This window comes from Taudactylus pleione, unplaced genomic scaffold (genome assembly GCF_031769625.1).
Source record: "Taudactylus pleione unplaced genomic scaffold, aTauple2 ptg000156l, whole genome shotgun sequence".
Classification (NCBI taxonomy): domain Eukaryota; kingdom Metazoa; phylum Chordata; class Amphibia; order Anura; family Myobatrachidae; genus Taudactylus; species Taudactylus pleione.
The window spans coordinates 4,839,623-4,864,665 of NW_028284558.1; the positions used below are offsets into that span (position 1 = coordinate 4,839,623).

The following is a 25,043-nucleotide window of genomic DNA, read 5'->3' on the forward strand; positions in this document are numbered from 1 at the left end:
ACAGGGGGGGTTAGGGTTAGGCACTTGGGGGAAGGTTAGGATTAGGCACCCCTAAGGGAGGGTTAGGGTTAGGGGGGGGAGAGGGTTAGTAATAGTAAAAAAACTTACCTGTTGGGATCTTCTGTTGCCAGCCTTCCGGCTTCGGGATTTGAACATGCGTCCGGTGGTGTTTCATTCCGATCCCATTAATTTCATCCAGTGCAAGTGACAACACAGATGAAAGTCAGTTTGAAGAAAGTTCCTCTGCTCCAAACAAATTTTCTCAAAACGAACTAAACGTTTTAATTCATGACTTGAATTTATAGAAAAAAGGAGCTGAGCTTTTAGCATCCAGACTTCAAGAAAAGCACTGTCTTGAGCCAGATGTTACTATTACGTCGTATGGAAATAAAGAACAAGCAATACTGCCATTCTTTAGCCAAGATAACAATTTTGTTTATTGCAACAATATTCCGGAACTTCTCCAGATGATGGGTTTACCAGAATATCGAGCAAAAGACTGGCGGTTCTTTTTGGATAACTCTAAAAGGAGCTTAAAATGCGTATTACTGCACAATGGGAATAAATTTGCGTTGAGTCAAATTGGTCATTCATCAAAACTTAAAGAACAGCATGAAAATATCAAGTTAGTCTTAAAAAAAATTGCTTATTCTCAGCATCAGCGGTCTGACTGTGTCGATTTAAAAATGGTCAACTTTGTACTTGGGAAACAAAGTGGATATACTAAGTATCCTTGTCACATAATCTTATGGGACAGTCGTGCAAAACAAAAGAAACAGAAGTTATAACTGTAGGAAAAGCCAACATCATTCATGAGCCATTAATTCACAGGAAAAAAATCATACTGCCACCTCTCCATATTAAACTGGGTTTAATGAAATAATTTGTAAAAGCATTGACAAGTCAGGCGATTGTTTCACGTATATTTGTCGAACATTTCCATCTCACAGATACGGAAACTGGTGAAGGATCCAAATTTTACTACATCTATGACTGAAACTGAATCTGAGTTATGTGTCTGTCATTCAAAATTTTTTAGCCAATCACAAGGCAGACAACTATCATGAATTAGTCCACAACATGCTAAAATGTTTCGAGAAAGTAGTTGCCAACATGAGTATTAAAGTACATTTTTTGTACAGCCATTTAGATCACTTCCTGTCCAATCTAGGAGATTTAAGCAAAGAACAGTGTGAACGGTTCCACCAGGATATTCTGGTAATGGAAGAAAGATATCAAGGAAGGTGGGAACGTCACATGATGGCTGATTACTGTTGGAGTCTGCAGAGGGACAATAACGGTTCTCATAGCTTCCTAACACTTATGTATGTAATTATCCTGTGTGTTTTTATAACATTTTAAATGTTATAAATATAAATATATCTTTTTAACTATTTTTAACATTGTTTAATTAAATTGTTCATAAATATTAAAGACATATGCATATCTCAAAAACTAGAACCAATTGAAAAAAGCATGGCATATTCATGATCAGGAGCACAAAATTAATCAAAATCGACTCTTAAATCAATGGCAAAAGATTGACTGTTCCCCAGTGTTATGAATCAGGCCAGTGGCAGAACTCCCGGAGACAATGGAGTCAGTTGCCGCCGGGCGCCAGCCCTGAAGGGGGCACCTCCTTCATTGTCAGTGGTGTCAAACTGTAGTTAGTTCGAAAACAGAGGAGCCACTGAGCTGAGCGCCGATCAGAATCAGCGGTGCTCCTCCTCCATGTCTGAACTCTGTGGTCGCGGACGTCATGTAGCATGTGACCGCCCATGACCATGTGACTGCCCGCCTGAGGAGCCAAGACTCACAGACTGTCTCAGATACTGCACCGGTGGCTGCAGTGGACACCATGCCGGGGAAACCAGAGCAGCCGCAACGGCTGTCACTGACTAAGGGGACAGTGGTCGGCACTCAGGAGAGATAAGCAGTGGCTCTGTGGGCTGTGGCAGACTGACTGGCAGTAAAACATTAAAGTAAAGTAAGTCTGTCAAGTGCAAGCCAAGCCCTATGAGGATGGATAGCAGATACAGTGTAGCCGCGCTAAATGAAAAGCAGCTCTATATGAAATAAATAACTTGATAAAAAATGATAAGAGCGCTACTGATGTAATAAAACCAATAAAATAAACCAAGCAAGGAAAAAAGGAGAGAGAAGAAAAGAAAAAAGTTAGACAAACACCATAGATGATTTATAGCTCTTTTGAGATAATTCAATGGAGACCTACTAGGATAAATTCCAAAAGGTGTGCAAGGGATCACATACTGACTTTCCCTACCTCTATCCTGGAATGGAAGTGGCAGTAAAGTCCCGTTGGTCTTGTCCCGGTGATGATGCGATCCCTGACGATGGTACTGAGATGTTAATCTCCGCGCTCCTTCCCGCTGCTGCCTCCTGGTGGTAAAGCGTCTCTCACGGCTTGCAGCTGTGGGTTGTTTACAGCGTTCTATCCCGGCGTGACCGGCCCAGCCTTGCGGAGGGTGATGATGTACTTGGTGGGTGCAGCGGGTGACGGTGTGGATGCGGGGAGTTCCGCTAGGTGTGCAGAATGTCCTGGTGGCCTCCTTGAGACTATCAGTGGAGACCACCAGGACATTCTGCACACCTAGCGGAGATTAACATCTCAGTACCATCGGCAGGGATCGCATCATCACCGGGACAAGACCAACAGACTTTACTGCCACTTCCATTCCAGGATAGAGGTAGGGAAAGTCAGTATGTGATCCCTTGCACACCTTTTGGAATTTATCCTAGTAGGTCTCCATTGAATTATCTCAAAAGAGCTATAAATCATCTATGGTGTTTGTCAAACTTTTTTCTTTTCTTCTCTCTCCTTTTTTCCTTGCTTGGTTTATCCTATGAGGATGGGGTCGTTGCTGGGGGTAGGAATGGGGGTGGGGGGCATGTTGACTGTACATACATGTACTGTATAGATTTGAATATGTTGATCTGTAAATATTTACATATACTTTGTATGAATATATATTTTTATTTAAATTACTTATTCAATGTATCTACTGTTCTGCACAACTTCTATCTGATGTTACTGTCCAGATTGACAAACCCTGTATGCTGGTTTCATAGGGGCCCATTTATCAAGGTGTATTTGAGGTAAAATCCCTGAAAACACCAGTTCGCAGCACTTGACGGCAGCCTGAACCAAAATTATGCAAATTCAGGCTCGGAGGGCACGCCGCAAGGGGTGCGAAGTGCGGTGCCTTTGCTGGCATTGTAACACAGTTGCAGCGGTAACTCGCACCCTTCGTATATAACTGAATTGATCCCAATATAGGATAGTGTAGAATTGTTTTCCGTATTCTGCTGCTCACTGTGCATCAAAGACAGTGAACAGTGGACCTGATTCGTCACAGATCGCAAGTACCCCCGATAGAAAGGGTCCAGAGCTAGTTTTAAATATATGGTGAACCTCACGCAATTTTTTTATCCATATATTTGAAACCAGGTCTGGCCCTGCTGCCTGGTGCTGGTTCTTAAATTACAGTGGAACCCTACACATTTATTTCACTGTAATTTTAAGAACTAGGACAGGCTGACAAGTCCGGGGCTGGTTAGTTCTTTGGGGGGGACCTCACGTCATTTTTTTTAAATAAAATGTAACCCTTTTTTACAGGTCCTAACACACAAGCAGCAAGCACATATTTCACTGATATGTGCAGGCTGCTAGCTCGAGAGAGATTTACACTGAGAAAACACTGCAATCTCAGGTGAGTAATCTCATTTTCACTTGCAACGCGGGGGAGATATCTGGATTTGCTTCACCATCGAAAAACTAAACTCACTTCTTAGAAAATTTGCAACCAAAAAAAAATAAAAAATCACACAAGTTTAAAAAAAACAAAACATGACCAAACTAAATTCTTAGTAAATTTACCCCCAAGTGTCACAAAACGGTTCAGCACTAAAGTTCTTCCACCATTTATGTTTGTTATATTTGTACTGTATGTAATTTATTGGTAAACCGTTAATACAAGTTAAGCTTCAATAGAAACTGTGCTACCACACATAAGTTCTTTTTTCTTTCTATTTTGTTTACAAAATTAGAACAATTAGAAGCAAGTAACATGCAGAATTTAAAAAAAAAAAAATGTTTGCATCAATCCCAAATTTTGAACCAAAATCCGGCTGCAGCGCGGCAAACAGAATTTGTAAGGCTTCTTACAACCCTGATTTTTATGACTATAATGATCTGAGCTACAGGCAAAAACTTTAATACTTGAAATGCTGTCTCCTGGTACATTATTTTTGCTATTCAAGAATCAGTGTCAAAACCTGATTCACTGGGAGGCATTTAACAGATCATTGAAAAGAAAACATTTTAGCGATCCTGAGGGTACATTTTACTAACTCTACACGACCAGATGGTATTCACTCGAGCTTTAAGAGAGAAACTATGGCAGATATCACTTTGGCTCTAGTTGCAAATGAAGCTGAAAACTTTCAGATGCAGGAAGATAAGTGACACTATAGGTGCGTACACACTACACGATATGCTCCCTGAGCGAGTGCGCATCGCTGGTCGTTTCCGACAAAAAAGTGCACGATTTGTGCACGATTACTGAGCGATTGCACGATTACGATGTCGTAATCGTGCAGTCGCTCAGTAATATCGCCCAGTGTGTACCCACCATATCTGTTCCTCATCCTTCAAAACAGCAAAGGGCCTGATTCACTACAGATCACAATATAGCGTACGCACGCAGTTTTACTACAAATTTATGCTAATCCATAACGATCGCAATGCTGCCGCACCACTACATAATGACGACCTTCTTCGCCTGCACGCATACACAGTACGTAATGATTAGCAAGACTGTGAAAACATACGCCCACACGCACAGTTAAGGCAGGTCAGACCCCACTCAGGAATTGCTAACTTCAGCACACACTATGAGGCATCAGGCTGCGTATGGTATCGCAGTGGATAATTTACGCACGCCCATGCAGCGGTGTTGAAACGCACCGGCACACCTGTGTTCGGCCGACCATCCCTCCGGTCACCACCCACAAACGCCACTTCCTGTCAATCACTGTGCTATGGGTCTGCGTACTCGCAGTACCGATCGCAATGACTGGTGGCGCATGTGCACTGCGATGCATACGCATACACAGAACACATCAATCGCCTGATTGCCTGCGTATAAGTAACTGCGATCAACGCTGAATCAGACCCATAAAGCATTCATCTCCTTCTAACATTACTCGCAAGAGCCTGTAGTATAATTTTGCTGCAGCTGTTCCTTGTATCTTATCACCGTACAAAAGTGCAGGGGGGAGAGGGAGAGGTACGGAGGAGGGGGGGGATTTGCGGCCAGCTTGGCAGACTTGCCCTCTCTTGCGGGGGGCCACCAGATTTGCGGAATCCTCCTGGTGATTCCGGTACAGTCAGCAAGTATGATGCCAGGAAGTTATATAGCAGATTTCACTGAATTTAATAAAATGCTTCAGGAGAGGAAACACCAATAGCCATGTCTATCCTGCAAGGGAACAGAGAGAACACAGCCGCGGAACCCTCATGACTATTATATCTGCAGTCCATCCCATAATAGCCTATTACTGTATAAACACATGCTTCAGTAGAACCATTGCCACTTACTTCTGCTTACCCAGGACCAAATGTTGCCTCCTTAGACAAAAACTATATATATTATTATTTTATTGTCATCTGTGGCATACAGTATATAGGGCCTTCTAGATTAAGAAGTGCTGTATAATCATTTGTACTGTAGCTAAAAGATTATCCAGGCAAACTTATACGGAAGGGCAATCCGAGAGGAAGTCACCCTGCCAGCTAACTCGAATATAATTGGGTATGCAGTATTCACAATATCGACCTTTAGAATGTCAGCATCAGAATGTTGACAGTTATGATTTTGATGGTTGAAATGTTGACATCATAAATTTCGATACCTGAAAATTTCAACAAGGTCAGAATGTCAACATATAAAATGTCAACATTGTGAAAATGTCGACATATGCATTATGGTTAGCGTTATGGATAAAAGCAAACTAACATCACATTGCCAAAATTTCAACTATGTCACCATTACATCAGTGTCGACAGGCTGAATGTTGATCAATGTAAACCAAATGAATATGTAGATATGTTCAATGTAGACATAACAACCATGTCGACATGGTCATGTCGACCACATCAAAGTCAATATTATGACCGTCCACATAATATGTCACACCCTTTAATTAATATGGCATTAAAAAAATGCTCCCTCTGCCCCCCTCCATTTTATGAAAGCTAAGTGTAGTCATTATTGGGCCTGATCCTATAGGAGGGAGCCCCAAAAAATGATCAGGCCCTCGCATCTATAGAATATAACCCTGAGTAGTACTCCTGGTAACTATACTGGTAACCCTGGGCATTGGGTACCAGAATAAAATTGTCCAAATATGGTGCAATCACCTGTGGCACTACAAGTACTAGCAATTACTGACAGATAATGTGCATTCTTTTATGCAAGTGCTTGTAGAATTACTGATTCACTCTCCGGTAAGTACAGAGTCCAGAAGCCCATCAAGAATGGTTTCATACATCGCTCAGTCAATCAGCTGAACCAGCATCTTCAGTCTCATACAGTTTTTCTTCTGACCAGTGGAATAACTAGGGTATTTGAAGCTGAGGGTAAATTTGAAAAGGGAGGCCCCCCCCACATCACCCCGATATGTGCGCGCGCCTTCGGCGCGCGTGGGAAATATGGGCGTGGTCACTTAAAAATGGGGCGTGTCAACATGACACACCCCTTTATTTTCACGCTGAACATTCCTATCCATATGCACCTTAACCCCAGTAGTACCCCTTATACTATACCCCCAGTATGCAGTTGTGGTCCCTCTTATGCAGGCCCATAGTAGTGCCCCTTATACAGTATCCCCAGTAGTGGTCCCTCTTACTCAGTGCCCCCAGTAGTGGTCCCCCCAAATGCAGTGCCCTATGTAGTGTTCCCCCTTATGCAGTGCCCCCAGTAGCATTCCCCACAATGCAGTGCGCCCAGTAGTGGTATCCCCTTATGCAGTGCCCTTTATATAGTGCCCCTAGTAGTAGTACCCCCCCCTATGCAGTGCCCTTTATATAGTGCTCCCAGCAGTAGTCCCCCCCATGCAGTTTTCCCAGTAGTGGTCCCTCTTATGCAGGCACCCAGTAGTGATCCCTCCTATCTAGTGCCCCCTGTAGTGGTCCCCCCAGTGCAGTGCCCCTAGCAGTAAGCCCCTTATATAGTGCCCCCAGCAGTAGTACCCCCCCTCCCATGCAGTGCCCCCAGTAGTGGTCCCCCTGATGCAGGCCCCCAGTAGTGACCCCTCCTATCCAGTGGTCCCTGTAGTGGTCCTTCCTGTTATTGCCCCCAGTAGTGGTCCCCCCAGTGCAGTGCTCCTAGTAGTAGGCCCCTTTTATAATGCCCCCAGTACTAGTTCCCCCCCTCCCATGCAGTGCCCCCAGTAGTGGTCCCCCTGATGCAGGCCCCCAGTAGAGATCCCCCCTATCCAGTGCCCCCTGTAGTTGTCCTTCCTATTATTGCCCCCAGTTGTGGTCCCCCCAGTGCAGTGCCCCTAGTAGTAGGCCCCTTTTATAATGCCCCCAGTAGTAGTCCCCCCCCAAGTAGTGGTCCCCAGTTGAGGTTCCCCCTCCCAATTAAGTGCCCCCAGTAATAGCCCCCCCAGTAGAAGTCCTCCCAATAATGGTGCCCCCAGTAATAGACCCCCCAGTAGAGGTCCTCCCAATAATGGTGCCCCCAGTAATAGCCCCCCAGTAGAGGTCCTCCCAATAATGGTGCCCCCAGTAGTAGCCACCCCTCCACCATTGTGCCCCCACCCCCAGTAGAGGTCCCCCCAGTAGTAGCCACCCCCTCCCCTGTTGTGCCCCCAGTAGTGCAGGCAGGTTTTAAAAAAAATATATATAAAAATATACTTACATGAATTCACGCTGCTGCTGCTCCGGTCCGCGACACCACTCCCGCCACCGCCCGCAAGTCCTCCCGGGCTGGCGCGCTCAGCATTATGGGAGAGACGTCATGATGTCATGACATCTGTCCCATTACCCACTGCAGGAGCCGGACGGAAGCCCGGCTCTTGCAGTGGGTGCTGCAGCAGTCAATGAGAGTCTAGCTGACTCTCATTGGCTGCTGTTTAACACACGCATCACTGCCAGCGCTGGCAGCGATGCGTGTGTTATGCACAGCCTGAGCCCGCCTCCTGTTGCTATTGGGCAAGCGCTCAGGGGGAGGGAACGGGCTCAGGTGTGCAGCACAGGACCGGCGCTGGAAGCCTAGCGCCAATCCTGTGTAAATGTGTAGCGCTGACCGCACTCACTGCGGTCGGCGCTACACTGGTGGCTAACTAGGGCGGGCCGGACCATGGCCGGCGGCGCCCCCCCACGCCGCCGGTCCCATGGCGCCCAGGGCACGCACCCTGCCCGACCCCCCCTAGTTACGCCACTGCTTCTGTCCAATAGGATTCATCCACTTACATCTTTCGAAGTAGCTATCACGCAGGTCAGCCAATCACTCATTTATTTCCTCAACAAGTCTTGCAGATTTCATCCCTCCTGTATATCACCAGTGACATCAGCCTCTGTGTTACCTTCATGTCTCTCCATACAACATCATGTTCACCACCTTGTAGATCCTCACTTTGATTCCTGCTGCTGTTACACCCTCCATATGATTTACTGGTGGTAAATTACTCTGTTGATATCTTTTCTCTTTCCTTGTTTATTTCCTGACAGGTGTCCATTCAGGTGTTTCTTTGCAGGGGCCAAATGATTTTGTAGAAGGCACATCTTCATCCATGTTTATCTCCTTGTCTGTGTCAAATCAGTTTATTCCCTGCAGGGGTCAAATGACTTTGTGTAAGACACATCTATCTCCATGTTTATCACTTGGTCAGGCATGAATTTGTTCTCCGAGTAAAGAGTTGGGTTGACGCAACGTTGCTGATGCAATGTTCCACCCTTGAATTACATAACTTATTTTCTGCAACGTCTGTTTCAGTGTCTTCCTCTGTCTCATCTTCTCCTACCTTTGACATATTGAAACAATTATCGAGTCTCTTGCTCAATGGCCAGGCAACACTCTTCTACTTCCATCAAATCGACATTGTTTGCAATGTTTTTATCTCCCATGCTGAGAGGCAGGACATCAATAATCCTTCTCTCCATGACAGATAGTAAAGCTGTAACAACCAGTGAAAGTAAATGTTTTATCACAATCTCCAAGAAAATGAACTCAGTGTTCTGAGATGTTCAGGACATCATGCAATTGAGAATGTGTGATAACATAGAGCCCGGGAAAACAACAACAGCTTACTAACATTGACATCAAAATAGTTAACCAACAAGTGTTTCCTGACTGAAGGAAATACAGTATGTCACCTCACAAGTTAAAAAAGTTTGATGTTTTGTAACATTGAACTACAATTTTCTTATGCCACCTTAGATGTCAGATAGCCTTGAATAAATTAATTTACTCATTGCATGCTGCCATATATCTGAGAAAGATTGTCCAATTACCCAACTGATTGATGAATAGATAAATTATTGTTTTACCAACAAGGAATGCAGAATTATTGGCATCCTTAGGGGCAGAATGGGGGAGGGAAACTGTAGGTACAGTAAGGACATGTTCATGTAATTACAAATCTAAGTTGTCAAAGAGCAAACAATGGTCCTCATTCAGAGCCGGACGCTCTGAGCAGATCGCTCGCTCTGAATGAGGGCCGTCCTCCATAAAAATGGAGCGTCCTCCTGGACGCTCGTATAGCTGTGGGTCACCACCCACAGCCTATACGAGCATACAGGTTGATGGTCGCGATGGTTTTGACCATCGCCACTGCGAGCCGGAGCCTGCGGTTGAGTTTCTCAACCGCAAGGCCCGGAGTGATTTTGGCTCTATCAGAGCCAAAATCACTCCCACTGACATCACTAGTGATGTCAGTGGGCCGGCTTCTGACGGTAGGCGCTCCCTTGGGAACACCCCCGTCTGGGAGGCACGCCCCCGGCACGCCCACCAAAGGGGGCGTGCTGTCAATCAACATCGACAGCACGCCCCCTTTGATCAGACACAACGAGCGAAGGAAAGTCCTTCGCTCGTCGCGTCTCGCGCATGCGCACGACGGAGCTCCCTCCCTCGTGCGCATGCTCAGTGCACACCATCGACCCACTTGCGAGCGGACAGCCGCTCGCGAGTGGGTCTGAATCAGGCCCAATGCTCGCCTTTGTAATGTCATGTAACCTAGAGGAAACTATAGCCAGAAACAATGTGTTAGGCCTTTGTTTCATACTTAGCTACTCTCCTGGAATGTCCAGGTGACTCCAAATTTTTGAGTGGCTCTCCCAGACTCCAGGGAGCAGGGGCAGAACTGCAGAAGACAATGGAGGCGGTCGCCTCCGTGCGCCAGCCTCGAAGGGGACACCTCTCCATTGTCCCAAGCAGCATCCGTCTTCACTAACAATAAGTGCCTGTGCACCCGCTCTTTGCTGCTGCTGCCAGGGTTAGATTGGCCTGCAGGGCAGAGTACAGCTACTTCCTGGGCAGTTAGCGGTTGACTGACCCAGCAGCGGCAGTCACCAGTGTACTGTGCATCAGCACCACTGATTCCATTTTCGGGAATCAGCGGTGACATCACATGGGAGGAGCCAAACTGCTGCAGGTACTCAGGGCTCCCTGCAGCTACAGACCTGAACGGTTGATCCTGACAAACATGGACCATTGGCAGAAACAAGATTAGAGGATCTGGGGCTAGACTGGAGAAATAAGGTAAAGAAGTGGAAAAGGTGCATTTCCAAGTGCATTCCATGCCACGTAGAAGGGTGCTCTGGCCATTTTCACTGGGCAAACTTACTTGGCACCTTCAATTTTTCTGGGAAACACATTTCTACTATGTGCACTTCAGCAATGCCATAAGACTTCTCATACAAGATAAAAATACCACTTGAAATAAAGAGGCTCAAATATCACAAAAACCCTCACTACTATGTCGTAAGCCATACATGAGCCTAAATCAAGTATTATCTTATGATATAGTTAAAGGTTTGTTTAACTGAAAATGGTGGAATCAAAAGAGAAATTGATTGGACATTCAATTAAGGTTTACACAATTGTATAATGCATCTCTAAAGATTTGTCTGTGTCACTGCATGGTGCACAGAGGAGGCAAGCAACTTGTATTGCTCTGGAGCAATGTAATTTATGGCACATCTATATAAAACTTGCAGTGCCATATTAATAATTTGACTGATGGGACTACAGTTGCAGGCCTCCATATAAAAATTGGCCCATTATCATGATAGCATAACGATGATCAGTCGCCCAGTTGGCCACATGGTTGGCAATGATTCATAAGTATTAAAATTGTATTTCTATTTTCCTCACAAAGTAAAGCAGTATTCTTACTTTTATGTATATAGCAAGACATTACCAAGTTAGGAAAACCATATCCAATCTACTGGAGCCAGGGTGCTGAAAAGGAAGGGGCGAGCGAATACTTCTTACAGGGCCCCAAGCTGGTTGGAGGGGACCGGAAGGGGCCAGGGTTAGCGATCACCCCCATCTGAAAAATTCTTCTCTCTGCCCACTATCGCTGTGGCCGCGTCTGTATAGCAGTGCAGCTGCAGTGGCACATTGGGCAGTGAGAGAGAGGAGACTGCTGCCTCTGAGCAGAAGCAGTCTCCTTTCTCTAACTGCCCGATGTGCCACCACTGTGCGGGCATACATACACAGCCGCATCGGTAATGGGCAGAGAGTAACATTTTTACAGGAGGGCTGGCTCCTGAACCCCCTCTGGAGTTACCCATGTGCCGAGCATATAATATTTTCTTACAATTTTTACAGGAAGAGACAAGCCTACCAGATTTTGCCATGGCTACCGCGATAAACTACTGAGAACATTTTTGTTACCATCATACAATAAATACTGAGAGCATTTTTGTGACCACCATACAGCTGAGCGCTTTTTTTTTTACCACAATACAATACTGAGAGCATTTTTGTAACAGCCATATAATACTGAGCATTTTTGTGACCTCTAAACAATACATACTGAGAACATTTTTCTGACCACTACACAATACTGAGAGCATTTTTCAGACCGCCATACCATAAAGAGACTTCCTTCATATTTTTTGTAGGCAAACCCAATGTCGCCTTCCCCCCAGGAGCTGATGCACTAGGCAGCTGCCTAAAGTTGCCTAATGGTAGCGCATCTCTAGGACCCACTACGGTTCAGGAGGAGACCTAAACTCTGACCTGGGCATGCGCACCCTGTTGATGCATCTTTCTTCCCAAGTGTTCCAGCTCTTTGGTCGTGCCCTCTTAAGACTCTCGCAGACAGAAAGCCATACAGTGTACTACAACAACCAGCAATATCCTTGCGCTCCAGGCTGCACCATATAGTGAATATACCTGTTATATCCCTGGGTCTCTATTATACCTGGTTATATAAACCTAAGAGCTGGTTAAGCGGTAGCACATGTGGACTATCCGCCATTAGCACCATTCTACTACGCAACACACTTAACATCCTTCACACTGTGGCCAAGTGTATTGTCCTCCTGCTGGATAAATACATTTAACACCCAGGGGCCTATTCATCAACACTAAAATAACGTTTTTAAGGACATTTTCCTTAATTGACGTTATTTTAGTATTCATGAAGCCACTTAGCACAGGAGATATCACTGATATCTCCTTGCTAAGCTCCCCTGCGTTAATTTCCACACTCCCCATACATTAGTATGGGGATATGGAAATTATGGTATTCATCAAATTCCGAAAATTATGTATTTTCGGAATTTGATGGAGTTACTGTTCGCCGCTGTGAGGTGACGAATAGCAGGACAGGATTACCTGCTTCCAGCCGTGCAGGTCCCCCGACGTCTCCCTCCGGCGCTCTGATGCATCCTCTGGCTCCGTCTGCAATGCTGACATTGTGTTCTACCAGCAGAACACAATAAAGTTTAGAAAAAATATATATATTTTTTTTCTAAACTGTACTGTGGGCTGCTAGGAGACCACATGACAGACCAGCAGGACGGAGCCGGAGGCGCTGCAGCGGGCAGGTAAGTGCGGGATGGGGGAGGTGGGGTTGGGGGGCACATGCAAACTTACCGCAGCTGTAAGTAGTGCTGCGCATACGCTGGGTTTATGATTGTAACAGCGCATGCGCAGCACGGATTCCAACTGCGGTAAGTTAGAGCAGGCAGGGAAAACTATCTATTTCCCGAAAAGGTGTCATTGCAAAAATGATGAATTCCTCTGGTAATTAGGAAGAACTCCATGCGAGTTCTAAACCTAATTACCTCCCTCGATATTTTAGGTATGATGAATAGGCCCCCCAGTGTCCTTCACAGGCACAATCCGCTATATTCTATATAGAGCTATATATAGAGCTGGTTTCATCCATAAAATATATTGTATTAGTATATAGACACTAACCCTATTTATTCGTGACTCATGGCCATTTTCCCATATGATGGGAGGATACTTGTTCGCTTACATTCCTAGGTATTGATGTATAACTGTGTTGTTTAATACCTGTGTGACACTACAGACAACTTGTGGTGACTTATAAATAAAATATAATAATAATAATAATAATAATATATGTATTTGTGTATGGTTGTTTGAATGTATAATATATTTAAAAGAGGGCATATTTAATTTTTCATAGCAATATACAAAGTTGCAATACTGACAAATCTATATACAATAGAAGAAAAACAATCAATTTTAGAAATTAAATCATTGGTACGAATTTGCCATCTATATCCAATACTGTATCTAACCTGAAATGTTTAATTTTCTCTACAAACAGTGAAGGAACCGCTGTGATAAAGCAAGTCACAGTCACTAACAAATAATTAGACTGGCAGATGAGTAAAAGGCAGCATTGTACAGGTTTATACAGTACGCCATGTAAGCAATAGTATAAAAATACTGTACCTATATTTCAGACCTTGTACTTATTTTCTATGAAGGTACCGTACATTATAGAATTTGCTTTATTTATAGTATGTGAATTTTACAATGTCTTCCTTTATTTAAAGGGGTTGGTTATATATCTCAGCTACTACTATGTCAGCTAGAGAATTAATTCAGGACTTATGCTGAGGACACACTAGGACGATGGATCGGTCAGTAGACCAATCCACCGTCTGAGCGGCAGATTAGGTAAGCTATACACACTTAGGGCCGTATTCAATTAGAAGCGAAAAGCCGTTTTCCGCGAAAAAGTATTGCCGATTGCGGCTTTTCGCATGGTTGGAACCTATCTCCAAACTAAGGGCCTGATTCAGAGCCGGACACTATTTGTGCTCGCTCGTTCAGAAAACGGGCCGGCTTTTTAAATTGAGCGCTCGCTCTTTGCGGTCTGTTGACACCTCTATGTCTGAGCGAGCGAACGAAACATGCGCTCGCTATTTTGTAAAGACGCCCACTGGCCGCTCGCATCCTACGTCATCTCCGCTATTTATTAGATTAATTGAATACATCGAAAGGCGTCTGAACTGCTCGCAGTGCTTGTGGTTGGATTCTCCTACCGCAATCATGCAAACAGTTCAGGCTAAGAGACAACCAAGTGACGTGGCCGATGACGCTGCTTTGTTAATTATGCACACCCTTAAAACGCCCGTTTTAACCGTTTGGCATGCCTGCGTTCGGATCTCCACTCCCCGTTTTCAAGCACCTTCCCGTTACCACCCACAAACGCCTCATCCTGTCACTCAAATTAGCAGGCACTCGCTATTTTGCGAACACACGATTTCCGACCGCACTGACTGGTTGGCTCATGCGCATTACGATCCATACGCATGCGCAGATGTGCGAACATCGCTCTGAGCGATCGAGCGGCCGCTTACGAGCGGCTCTGAATCAGGCCCTAAATTCCATCCACTTTTTGCCTATGCGGAAAGTCAATGCAATGTAATAGGCGAAAATAATTTGCCTAAGAATAGCAGGAGAAAAGAAGTACAACATTTTTATTTTGGGGTGCAAACATAGGGAAACCACTCAGAACCCTTGGGACAGCCACCAAAGGACAACTGTGTCAAAAATTCGGGAAGAAAAACATAAGAGCACCCCAAAAAAGTACTTTCATTTTGGGGGCGAAAAAGTACAAAGTGAGGGGACAAGCATAAAAACTAGTGAAATAGACTTCTTAGGGGTCTGCAAGGATGGGTCAGGTGTTTTAGGATTGCAGGTGCGTTTTTTCACATTTTTTGTAACTTTCACTTTAGAGACTTTAAAAGACTCTAGCACCCATTTTCAAGTACCCCGAATTTGACAAAACTACTTATCTTCATCAAAAAATACTGCTTTATGCCATTCTTCACCACTTTTATAAGGACGCTAACAACAAGGATTTTAAACAACTTCAGTACCCAAATAGTTTTATTAGGGCTATTGGAACACTTCTACATTGATCCCCAATGTTAGTGCATCTTTTTTGGGAGTTCAGACTGATTTACCCTATTCTGACAGTACTTTCCGCTTGTTCTACATTCGCCGCTTGCCGTTTTTGCCTGGTTAGTAATTGAATAGGGTGAAAAACGGGGACGCGAATGATAAGTTTTCGCATCCAAAACACGCGATGTAGGCGAAAAGTCTGGTAGGCGGAACTTTTTTCGCCAGAGCGAAACTAATTGAATACGGCCCTCAGTTTGAAGAAAGAGGAAAGTGGGGATTTCTTTATTCAGTGCACTTACTCCTCTTTAGCATACAGCACTTTTCTTTTTTTCATTTTTTTTTTATATTTCTACATCCAACCAAAGAATTATTTATGAATGTATATTGTGTACTTAAAACGTAATATTTCTGTATATTGTACCTTAAAATATAATGTGTGTTTGTAGCAGCGAAATATAAAAATTAAAGTAGTGATATTAGACAAGAATATGTGAATTAAAATAAATTCAGTTGTCCACCTCTATAAAGTCAATCTGTGGTCTTCAATAGTTATATTTTTTATTAATTCTTGTGTTGTGATATTTCTAATAAACATTTCTTAGCTTATTTTTAGTCTGTGATATGAATTGTGTTTACAACTAAAGTAATAATTCACTAGTTTCCTTTTGTGTGTTCTCTAACTTGCAACTAAATATATCCCCATAATAGTTGCAGTTATTATATGCCACTATAAGTGGCATATTCATTAATGCACAATGTCCTGTTGCAGCATTGTGCGATTATCTTCTACACAAATTTATGGCAATTTCAGTACATAAAATATTGCTTATTTTTGCCTCTATAAAAATTAGCAATGTTCATTGTATGGAAGAAGCATCACTCGAGGCTACAGCCGGACTTCACGCTTCATTGAATTGGCCCCTGAGAATCACGCAGATAAAAAGCTTTCAAAATTCTATTGAATAAAGGGTCCAATACATCTGCCGACCATTTCCCTGAGTCACCGATTGTACCAGGACCGCCAGTTGGAAATGCTGATTGGAGGGCTATCGATGATCGCTGATCCGTTGGGCAATCAGTGAAATTCTTCATGTTAAAAATCTCACATTTTCTGATCCAGACCATATTTTGATAGGGATCAGCAAAACAGTGAAATCCAACATGTTGGATTTCACAGATGCCCCGACCCTGGCATCTAGGGATCTGGGAATTGGCCCAATATATCACAGCTGTATAGGGGCCTTAAGCTTTATTTTACACTTTATTGCTTAAAATTAAGTAACAATGAAAAAAAAAATGAAACAATGTGTCAATATGTACTCACGGTTTTCTGCCTTGATTGGAAGAATTTGGCTTATCTTCTCAGGGGAACTTGGACTTTCAATCTTTGACAAATTTTCAAAATTAATAATAAACATCATTGCTACACCTTCCTGGTTCTTCACTGGTATGACATGTGTGCTGCAAACAAATGTTGACCCTGAAATAGAGAACATAATTTAAAATTATTTGAGTATGGTACATTAGTTGTTATAATGTTGACATTTCAATTTAAGTTTCATTTCCTAAATGGAATATTTAAAAATTATTCTTAAATGGTCAAATCACATTTACAACTGGGAAATGCAGAACAGAAGCTGGGTGTTTCTCTTTTTTTTAAAATCATACTGTATGCCAGAGGTTCCCAAACTTTTTAGAATCACGGCGCCCTAGTGTATCAGCATTGTTTTCACGGAAACCCCTAAGCCAAAAGTTTGTTATTGAGAAATTTAGAAAAAAGGTAGTGAAGTAGTACTGTGAAGTAAATTGTACTTACCTGTCATCCTTAGGGTCAGTTATGTGGTGGTGGACAGATTTGCTCGTCTATTTGTCCACATATTTACATTACATTGACCATATATAATTTGATTTGGTGCTGGACCACCAACCTGAGGCACCCCTGCAAGTGTCCCGAGACACCCCAGGGTACCGCAAAAAACACATCCTGTAACCTAACTTATTATTACAAAGATTAGAAATCACCTGTTTTTCATGATAACACATCTTAAAACCTTGTGCCATTAAAAGTCACAGGACAATTTGTTATCTTCTAATATCCTTATATTTAGCACTAACGCATACAGATGTGTCCACATACATCTTACTTCCTGGCGCTGTAAACAGCTCTTCTAGTTGCGCCATGCCGTGCCTGCGTAGCGCAGAGTTTTTTTGTGCGCCTTTTTACCTTCAAATGTGTCTTACTCACAAAGTTATGCAAATAGGACGCAGAAGCTGTAAAATGCTATGTGGCATGCCTATATTCTGTGTGCAACTGTGGATGTATCTGCATGCGAAACGCTATGCTACAGTGTCAATGGCTGTGACACTAACGTAGCATTTCACATACAGATACAGCCGCAGTGGCACACAGAATATAGGCATGCCACATAGCATTTTATCCTATTCGCCTCACTTTGTGAATAAGATGCATTTGAAGGTAAAATGTCACACAAAAATACGCTCGGTGCTACCGAGGCACACGATACTCACGTGTTACAACGCGACTTGTAGTGCACGGAGGTTAGATGTAGTGGACATATCTGTACCTTATCTAGTATATAGGATTCAATGTACTTAATTGCTCAAACATGAAGTAAGGCAATATAGGCCTAGTTCACCCCATAGATGCCGACATTCTGGCCGCCCCTTTCCGGGAGGGGGCAGCCAGAATGGCAAAATTGGGGGCATGGTCAGTGTTTGTGGGCGGAGCGGGGGCATGGCCACAAAATCACGTCATTTTGGCCCCGCCCCTGCTACACAATGTCATGATTTCCTGCATTATACAGCAGGGGGCGGGGCTAAAATGACGCGATTCATCGTGATTCGCATCACTGGCCCCCACTGATTCTCATACAATCGCGGGGGGGGGGACAGGAGGGGTCGGCGGCTGCCGGGAGGCTTGCCTGCCTTTCCGGGGAGCCAGGAGCGGTACCCGATTTTCGAGAGGCTCCCGTTCAAATCGGGAGGGTAGGCAAGTATGGTTCACCCTACTCTAAAAGTCATGATGAAATACAATTTTGTTTTGTTCCACTATATATGGATTTATTATATTGCAATCAGTAGGGCTCTTTATAACATTGCATACTGGTATAATATTTTTGCTGCACCAAACCTACTAAACAGCAAGCAGCTTTTATCTGTCAGAGCAAGTTAGATGATGAAAACAGTTTTTTCATTGGCTGCTATGATGTAGTGTAAATTTTGCAGCCTAAATGTAACGTTAGCAGTAAAGGTACCCTAATATATTCTGTAGATAATAGTTGGGTCTGTACTCTTCAGTCAGAATAGACAATATTATTAGGAGACCTGTTAGCATTGTGCTTTCATCAAAAAGAGGTAGAACAAAATTTGTTGAAGATAAAATGAATCTAGGATCAGATTCAGATCAATACAGTTTATAATATCATTGTCGTAGTAACTTCACTTGTAATGATTTGTCAGTATGAAATTACCTGTTGCTTAAAAAAAAATTGTTAGAATCCCAATGAATCAGCTTTAATTTCTCTGCTACAACTACAGTACATTGTACAACTCTAAAGCTGGGTACACACTATATAATGTGTAACCCAGCCGACGGTGCGATGCGATGTAATGATACATCGCGCCATACACACTATATAATGTGTGACCCAGCCGATGGTGCGATGCGATGTAATGATACATCGCTTCATACACACTGCAGGATGTGTCGTTACATGTTGATTGTAACAGCACCTGGCCATTTCACCACATCGTTCCATCTGCTCTGTCTGACAGAAGATGGGACGATGCGATGAACGATCGTCATGCACGTGCAACTGGGCGTATAAACAAGATGTAGTTTAAATCCTGGCGGACGGAATGCCGGTGCTGAGAATGCTGGCGCCGGAATCCTGACATCAGTCAGAATCCCGGTGCCGGGAATGGGCATCCCCCAGGTAAGTAGTGGGGTTAGGGGTTAGGCACTAGGGGGAGGGTTAAGGTTAAGCAGTAGGGAGGGTAAGGGTTAGGCACTGGGGGGGAGGGTTAGGGTTAGGCACTAGGGCGGTGGTTAGGTTTAGGGTGTGGTGAGGGATGGTTAGGTTTAGGAGTAGGGTTAGGATATTTACAGAGAGGTGTCGGTAAACTAACCCTGGCAGGATGCCGATGTCGGGATTCTGACCGCCGGGATCCTGAGTGCCGGCATCCCGTACCCAACCCGTATAAACGACACGATCCATACGATATATCGTTCTGTTCCGTGTCACTAAGATATATCGTGTAGTGTGTACCCAGCGTTACAGTTCTGCAGATGTTTTCCCTTGGTTGGTAGGGGAGGCAAGCTCCTACTACAAATATCTGTGCATATGTTGAACTGACATAACTTAATTCAAAGTTTTAATCTGAAATGTAAAGGCACGAGATGCAAGCAGCAGCAAGAGTTTGCCAATGTAGCTGCTAAATTTAAAGCAGCAAATTGTTGTAAGGCTTAAACTTAACAGCTACATTGCCGAAATCTCGCAATTGCATGCATCTCGCAGGCCATTACATTTGGACCCTGTATGAATGGATTGCTGCAGTGGGACTCATCGATTCATTGAAATTGGGAAAGCATGGTATAATTTGGAGAAAATGTGGGTTTCCATCCCATATAAAGGCTAATGCGAGATATCGCTGCGCAAGCAACACACGAAGACCAGTGTTGCTAATTTGAATGGAATTGTTATATTAGAGTAAGATTGCATACTTAACAGGCACTCGACAATCACTGCAGATTACAATTAAAGAAAACATATTGCATACACAGTATATCACCAGGGAACACAGTGCCACAGGGTGGGAGGTGAGGAAGAGAGTAAAGGAGAAGCTCCAACAGTAAAAAAACAAATGTGAAAATAAAAATAAAACAAATGTAAAAAGTTGAAAAATGTAAAAAATAAAATAAGAGTTATTATAAGGAGCCTATTTAATATAGAAAATTTAAGTAACTAATCTAGAGGCACTAAAAGGAAAACCTGTCATTGCATACTATGACAGTTATACCTCTGCAGGAGGTAGGAAGGTAAATATTTATAAGAAGCTAAATAGTGGATTATTATTAAAATGTATTTATATAACTGTATTAATAGACAAAGTGGTAACAATGCCCTGCTCACAAGCTTAACCTCTATAGGAAAATAGGAGTTTGAAACATGATGTTGTGTCACTTATTTAATATTGGTGACACCAGAGACATAGTATTTGTCTACTCACCCGGGATTGTCGGGAGGATCCCAAAAATTGTGTGCCACTCCCGGCACCCCGGAAGAGTAGGCAAGTCCTCTGCATTGTTCTCAGGCCCCCTGCGCCCACACGTGACAGTGGGCGATTCAGGGGGGGCGATGATGCGTTTTGCGCTGAATCGTGGCATCGTAGTCCCGCCCCCTGCTTTGTAATGCCGGTAATATCGGCATTATAAAGCGGGGGGCAGGTGCCCCCACCCTCCCTGCTGCACCGACATGGCAGCCCGCTCCAGTAGGTGCCTGCCAGAATGTCGGAAAGGATAACCAGAGAGCTTTCAGAAAAAGTGCTTTGTGGGGCTATATGATCCAGACAGGAGTCAGCAGGGCCGTAGAGAGCAACAGTGTGCCCTGGTGAAGGGGGAGGTGTGTCCAAATCTTGGGGGCATGACCACGCTTGCTCGCAAAAAGAATCAATAAAAACTACATATACAGAGGAGAAGGGAATTCTGCCACCTGCACAGCTGGCCTAGCCCCTGCTGGGCCCACTAGACAAGCTATACCCCTTTCACATCGCACCTGGGATTTGTGCATGCATCGATCACGGATGTGACCTGGCTGAGACCCCTTTCAGACTGACGGCCCAACCCGGCAATAATGCCGGGTCGATGACATCACCACCATCACTGCTGAGCCGGCACTTGGACATGAAATCATCTGCAAACGCGGCTATTCCTATGCAGTTAACGGGACCCGGGTCGCCTGGACCTGGGTTACCCATTCACACTGCACTGCGAGCCGAGTTGAACTTGTGTTCAACCCTGCTCGTTACCCGAGTTGAAATGCTGGGTTGCTCGACTCCGGTTATTTCAACTGGGCCCTTTCACACTGCACAGTAACCCGGGTTGCTGCGCATTCATGTGCAATAACCCGGGTTATTTATTGGCACTGTGAAAGGGGTATTAGTTAAAGATATTTTGAAACAAGGGAAGAGATGTATGCTGTTACTGTAGATATTATGCAGCTGTTGGAATGTTCCCCCTGCCAGCTTGCTCTCTGCCCCAGAAGTTCCCCGGTAGCCACTGTTTTAGCCAGTCTGGTATTAGCATTCTTATAGTAAAGACATATTCATTCATCTCCAGTATACTGACATTCTTTGGTGATTCTGAATCATCTACAAGTGCATTTTTGTTAATAGCTTTGCATGTTAGTAACAGTATTTTACATAAATTTGGTAATAAATACAGGTAGCAAAAGGACTGACAGGGCGCAGCAGCAGTAGATGAAAGTTTGCAAGGAAAATAAGTCTAGCCTTGGTATTCAACATAGATTGTAGGAGTGACAGTCTGGTTAGGGAAGATCAGGAGAGAGAGAATTGCAATAGTCAATGTGTGAGAGCATTGATAACATTTTGAAGTGTGAGATACCGTATGTGTGTATTATGAAAATATTCCCGGGATGTACTGTATGTAACTGGATTTGAATAGAGATTGGATGTGTGTAACAATGTACATTTCTGAGTCAAGAATGACACCTAGGCAGCAAGTCTAAGGAATAAAATGTAATTTTGTGTTGTTGAGGTGGGGTGCTTCTTAGGATTAGTAACTCAGTTTTTGAAATATTGAGTTTGAGGTGGTAATAGGAAATCCGCAATGAAATGCAGCAAGATAATCTGTAACCAGGCCAACACAGGGGAGAGAGTTGAAGAGGATAGACTTGGTTGTTATCTGCATAGAGATGATACAGGTTGAATCTCCCATATCCAAAATGCTTGGGACCAGGGGTATTCTGGATATCGGAATATTCCGTATTTTGGAATACATATGCAAACCATAATGAGATATCTCGGGAATGGGACCCAAATCTAAACACAGAATGCATTTATGTTTCATATAAACCTTATACACACAGCCTGAAGGTGACTTTACACAATATTTTTTATAATTTTGTGTCTTAAATAAAGTTTATGTACATTGAACCATCAGAAAGCAAAGGTTTCACTATACTAGTCATGCTCAAATAATTTAGTATTTTGGAATATTCTGTATTTTTGATTATTTGGATATGGGAGACTCAACCTGTACTTAAATAATAAGAAGGAGGTCATTACTCTGGCAAGGTAAGTACTCTAGAGAACAGTAGATGTCCTAATACTGAACTTTGAGGTACACCAACTGATAGATGAAGCAGTGGTGGTTCCAGAGAAATGAACACTAAAGAAGTGGCTTCATAAGTGGAATAAGAACTAGGCTATAACAGTGGGCCTGATTCAGAGCCGGACGCTCTTTAAGAGCGCTTGCTCTGAATCAGGGCGTCCCTGTTTTTTTTTAAAGATGGCCTCCTGGCCGCTTGCATAGCTGTGGGTGACCACCCACAGCTTTAGCGAGCGGCCAGGTGAGGGTCGCGATGGTCACGACCATCGCGACCATTGGGGCTTGCGACGAGACCCTTGTAGTAGGGTCTCGTTCCTGCAAGCCCCAGTGAGCTTTCGGCTCTAATAGAGCCGGAAGCTCACCACTGACATCACTCGTGATGTCAGTGAGGCCGCCCCCAAATGGCAGGCATTCCTTCGGGAACGCCTCCGTTTGGCCAGCCAACCCCCCTATCCGTCTCCAAAACGGGGCAAGCTGTCAATCATCGACAGCTGCCCTGCTTTGGTGCGAGACCCGTAGCAAGGGAGCGCCCATCACTGGCCGGGTCTCGCGCATGCGCACGCCGGAGCCGGCTCTGGCGTGCGCATGCGCAGTGGGGGACCATCGACCCGCTTGCGAGCGCAGGGTCTGAATCAGGCCCAGTGTCTTAAAGACCTAGTGAAAGAAGTGTTTACTGTACATGAGAAGTGATCAAATCATTGACCATATTAGTCATTGAAATCTCTGCATAGTGTCTGGACTGAGCCTTGACTAAAGAGTGTTCAATATGTTGTGTGAGAAAAGGAACAGAAGCAATGGAAAGAGTGGAGAAGTTGCCCATGGCAACCAATCAGCTTCTACCAATCATTTTATATAATGTACTTAATAAATGCAACCTCAAAGCTGATTGGTTGCCATGAGCAGCTTCTCCACTGGCACACTTCTCCACTCTTTTCACTGCTTCATACTACCCCGGTATGAGGAGCCATTTCAAGAATCTTGTTGGGACATGGGACCTGAGATATGGGATGGTAATCTGTGAGAGAGCTTGGGTCAGAATTTATGTTTTCTAGATAGGGCAACTATTGCATGCTTGAATAATGATGAGAATATACAGTGAACAGAGAGATTACAGATATTATTTAAGGCTGTGATAAGATAAGTACATGAGAAAGCAATCGATTGGCTTGTGAGGGGATAGGGTCAAGTAGACAGGTGATAGAGTGTAAGGAGCAGTGGCGGCTCCAGAGGTGGGGCTACAGCGCAGTCCAAAAAAGATTTTGTTCAACACTCAGGAAAAAGTATTTGGAGATACATGATCATGGACTGATACTGGTGAGTTTGATTGAGTGCCAGATTAGGACAGGATAGAGTAGAAATTAAAGACAGAAGTTGTTGGAAGCAGTGGAAATTTTAAAATGAACTATATTAACTTATATATTTGAGTCAGAGAGTGAACAAATGTGTACTGTAGTCATTTTAAAAACAAACAGCAGGAACATGAATAATTTATATCTTAAATTTAGCTGTACTAATTTGCATGCATTATTTAATAGAAACATATTACTTTAATTAGAGTAATGCTTATTTAAAAGTTCTTCATCTCATATTTTTATCTTAGTCTTTCACGTGAGGGGATGTCATGGATAATCCCCTAATATTGATTAATGACTTAATGAAAAGTGCTGATGCCCTAGTTTATAAAATTAAGTATAAATTAATAAAAGAAACAAACTCTTAGCGCTTGTATTCAAACTTTGTTGTACAAGGACATGCCTCCAACACAAGTATTTAAAATAATATTATACAATATGTATATATAATATGTTATCTTTTCTTGTTAAGTATCAGCGACTACTTAAATTAGAAATGTATTGGGAATTAAAATATCAATGGAAGTTTTGTCAAATATATGTTTTTCTCCTCTAACCATAAAAATAGAACTTGCATTCCATTGCATACAACCCTACAAAGATCTATAATGATGTTCAACTAGGGAGGCCAATCCCCGGTCGAGCGGGCACAGCTGAAGGGGCAGGCTGGCATGTGGTTACACAGCGTGACCTCCGACGTCATGTCACGCTGCACAGCCAGAGGCAGGGGCAGCTGGGCAGTGTCTGAGTGAGGGCTGCAGGTGGCAGCAAAAAACAACCTAAAAAATGAATGTACTCATTAGTCCAGAAGCTTCAAATGCCGGCAATTTTAGGCCAAAATTCCCAGATCCTGCCGACCCCGATTGGCCTCCCTAGACACAACGGATCTGA

At 43.6% G+C, this 25,043-nt stretch overlaps 1 protein-coding gene across 4 annotated transcripts in view; it reads right to left on the reverse strand.

Annotated features, from left to right (window-relative positions):
- The window catches only part of KCNH7 (potassium voltage-gated channel subfamily H member 7), a 521,050-nt gene that overhangs the window by 271,365 nt on the left and 224,642 nt on the right, over positions 1-25,043 (reverse strand). For all 4 annotated transcript variants that reach the window (XM_088474826.1, XM_088474827.1, XM_088474824.1 and 1 more), the window contains exon 3: positions 16,756-16,911. In XM_088474826.1, the coding sequence (XP_088330952.1) occupies positions 16,756-16,911 (156 nt within the window). The remainder of the gene's footprint in view (positions 1-16,755; positions 16,912-25,043) is intronic.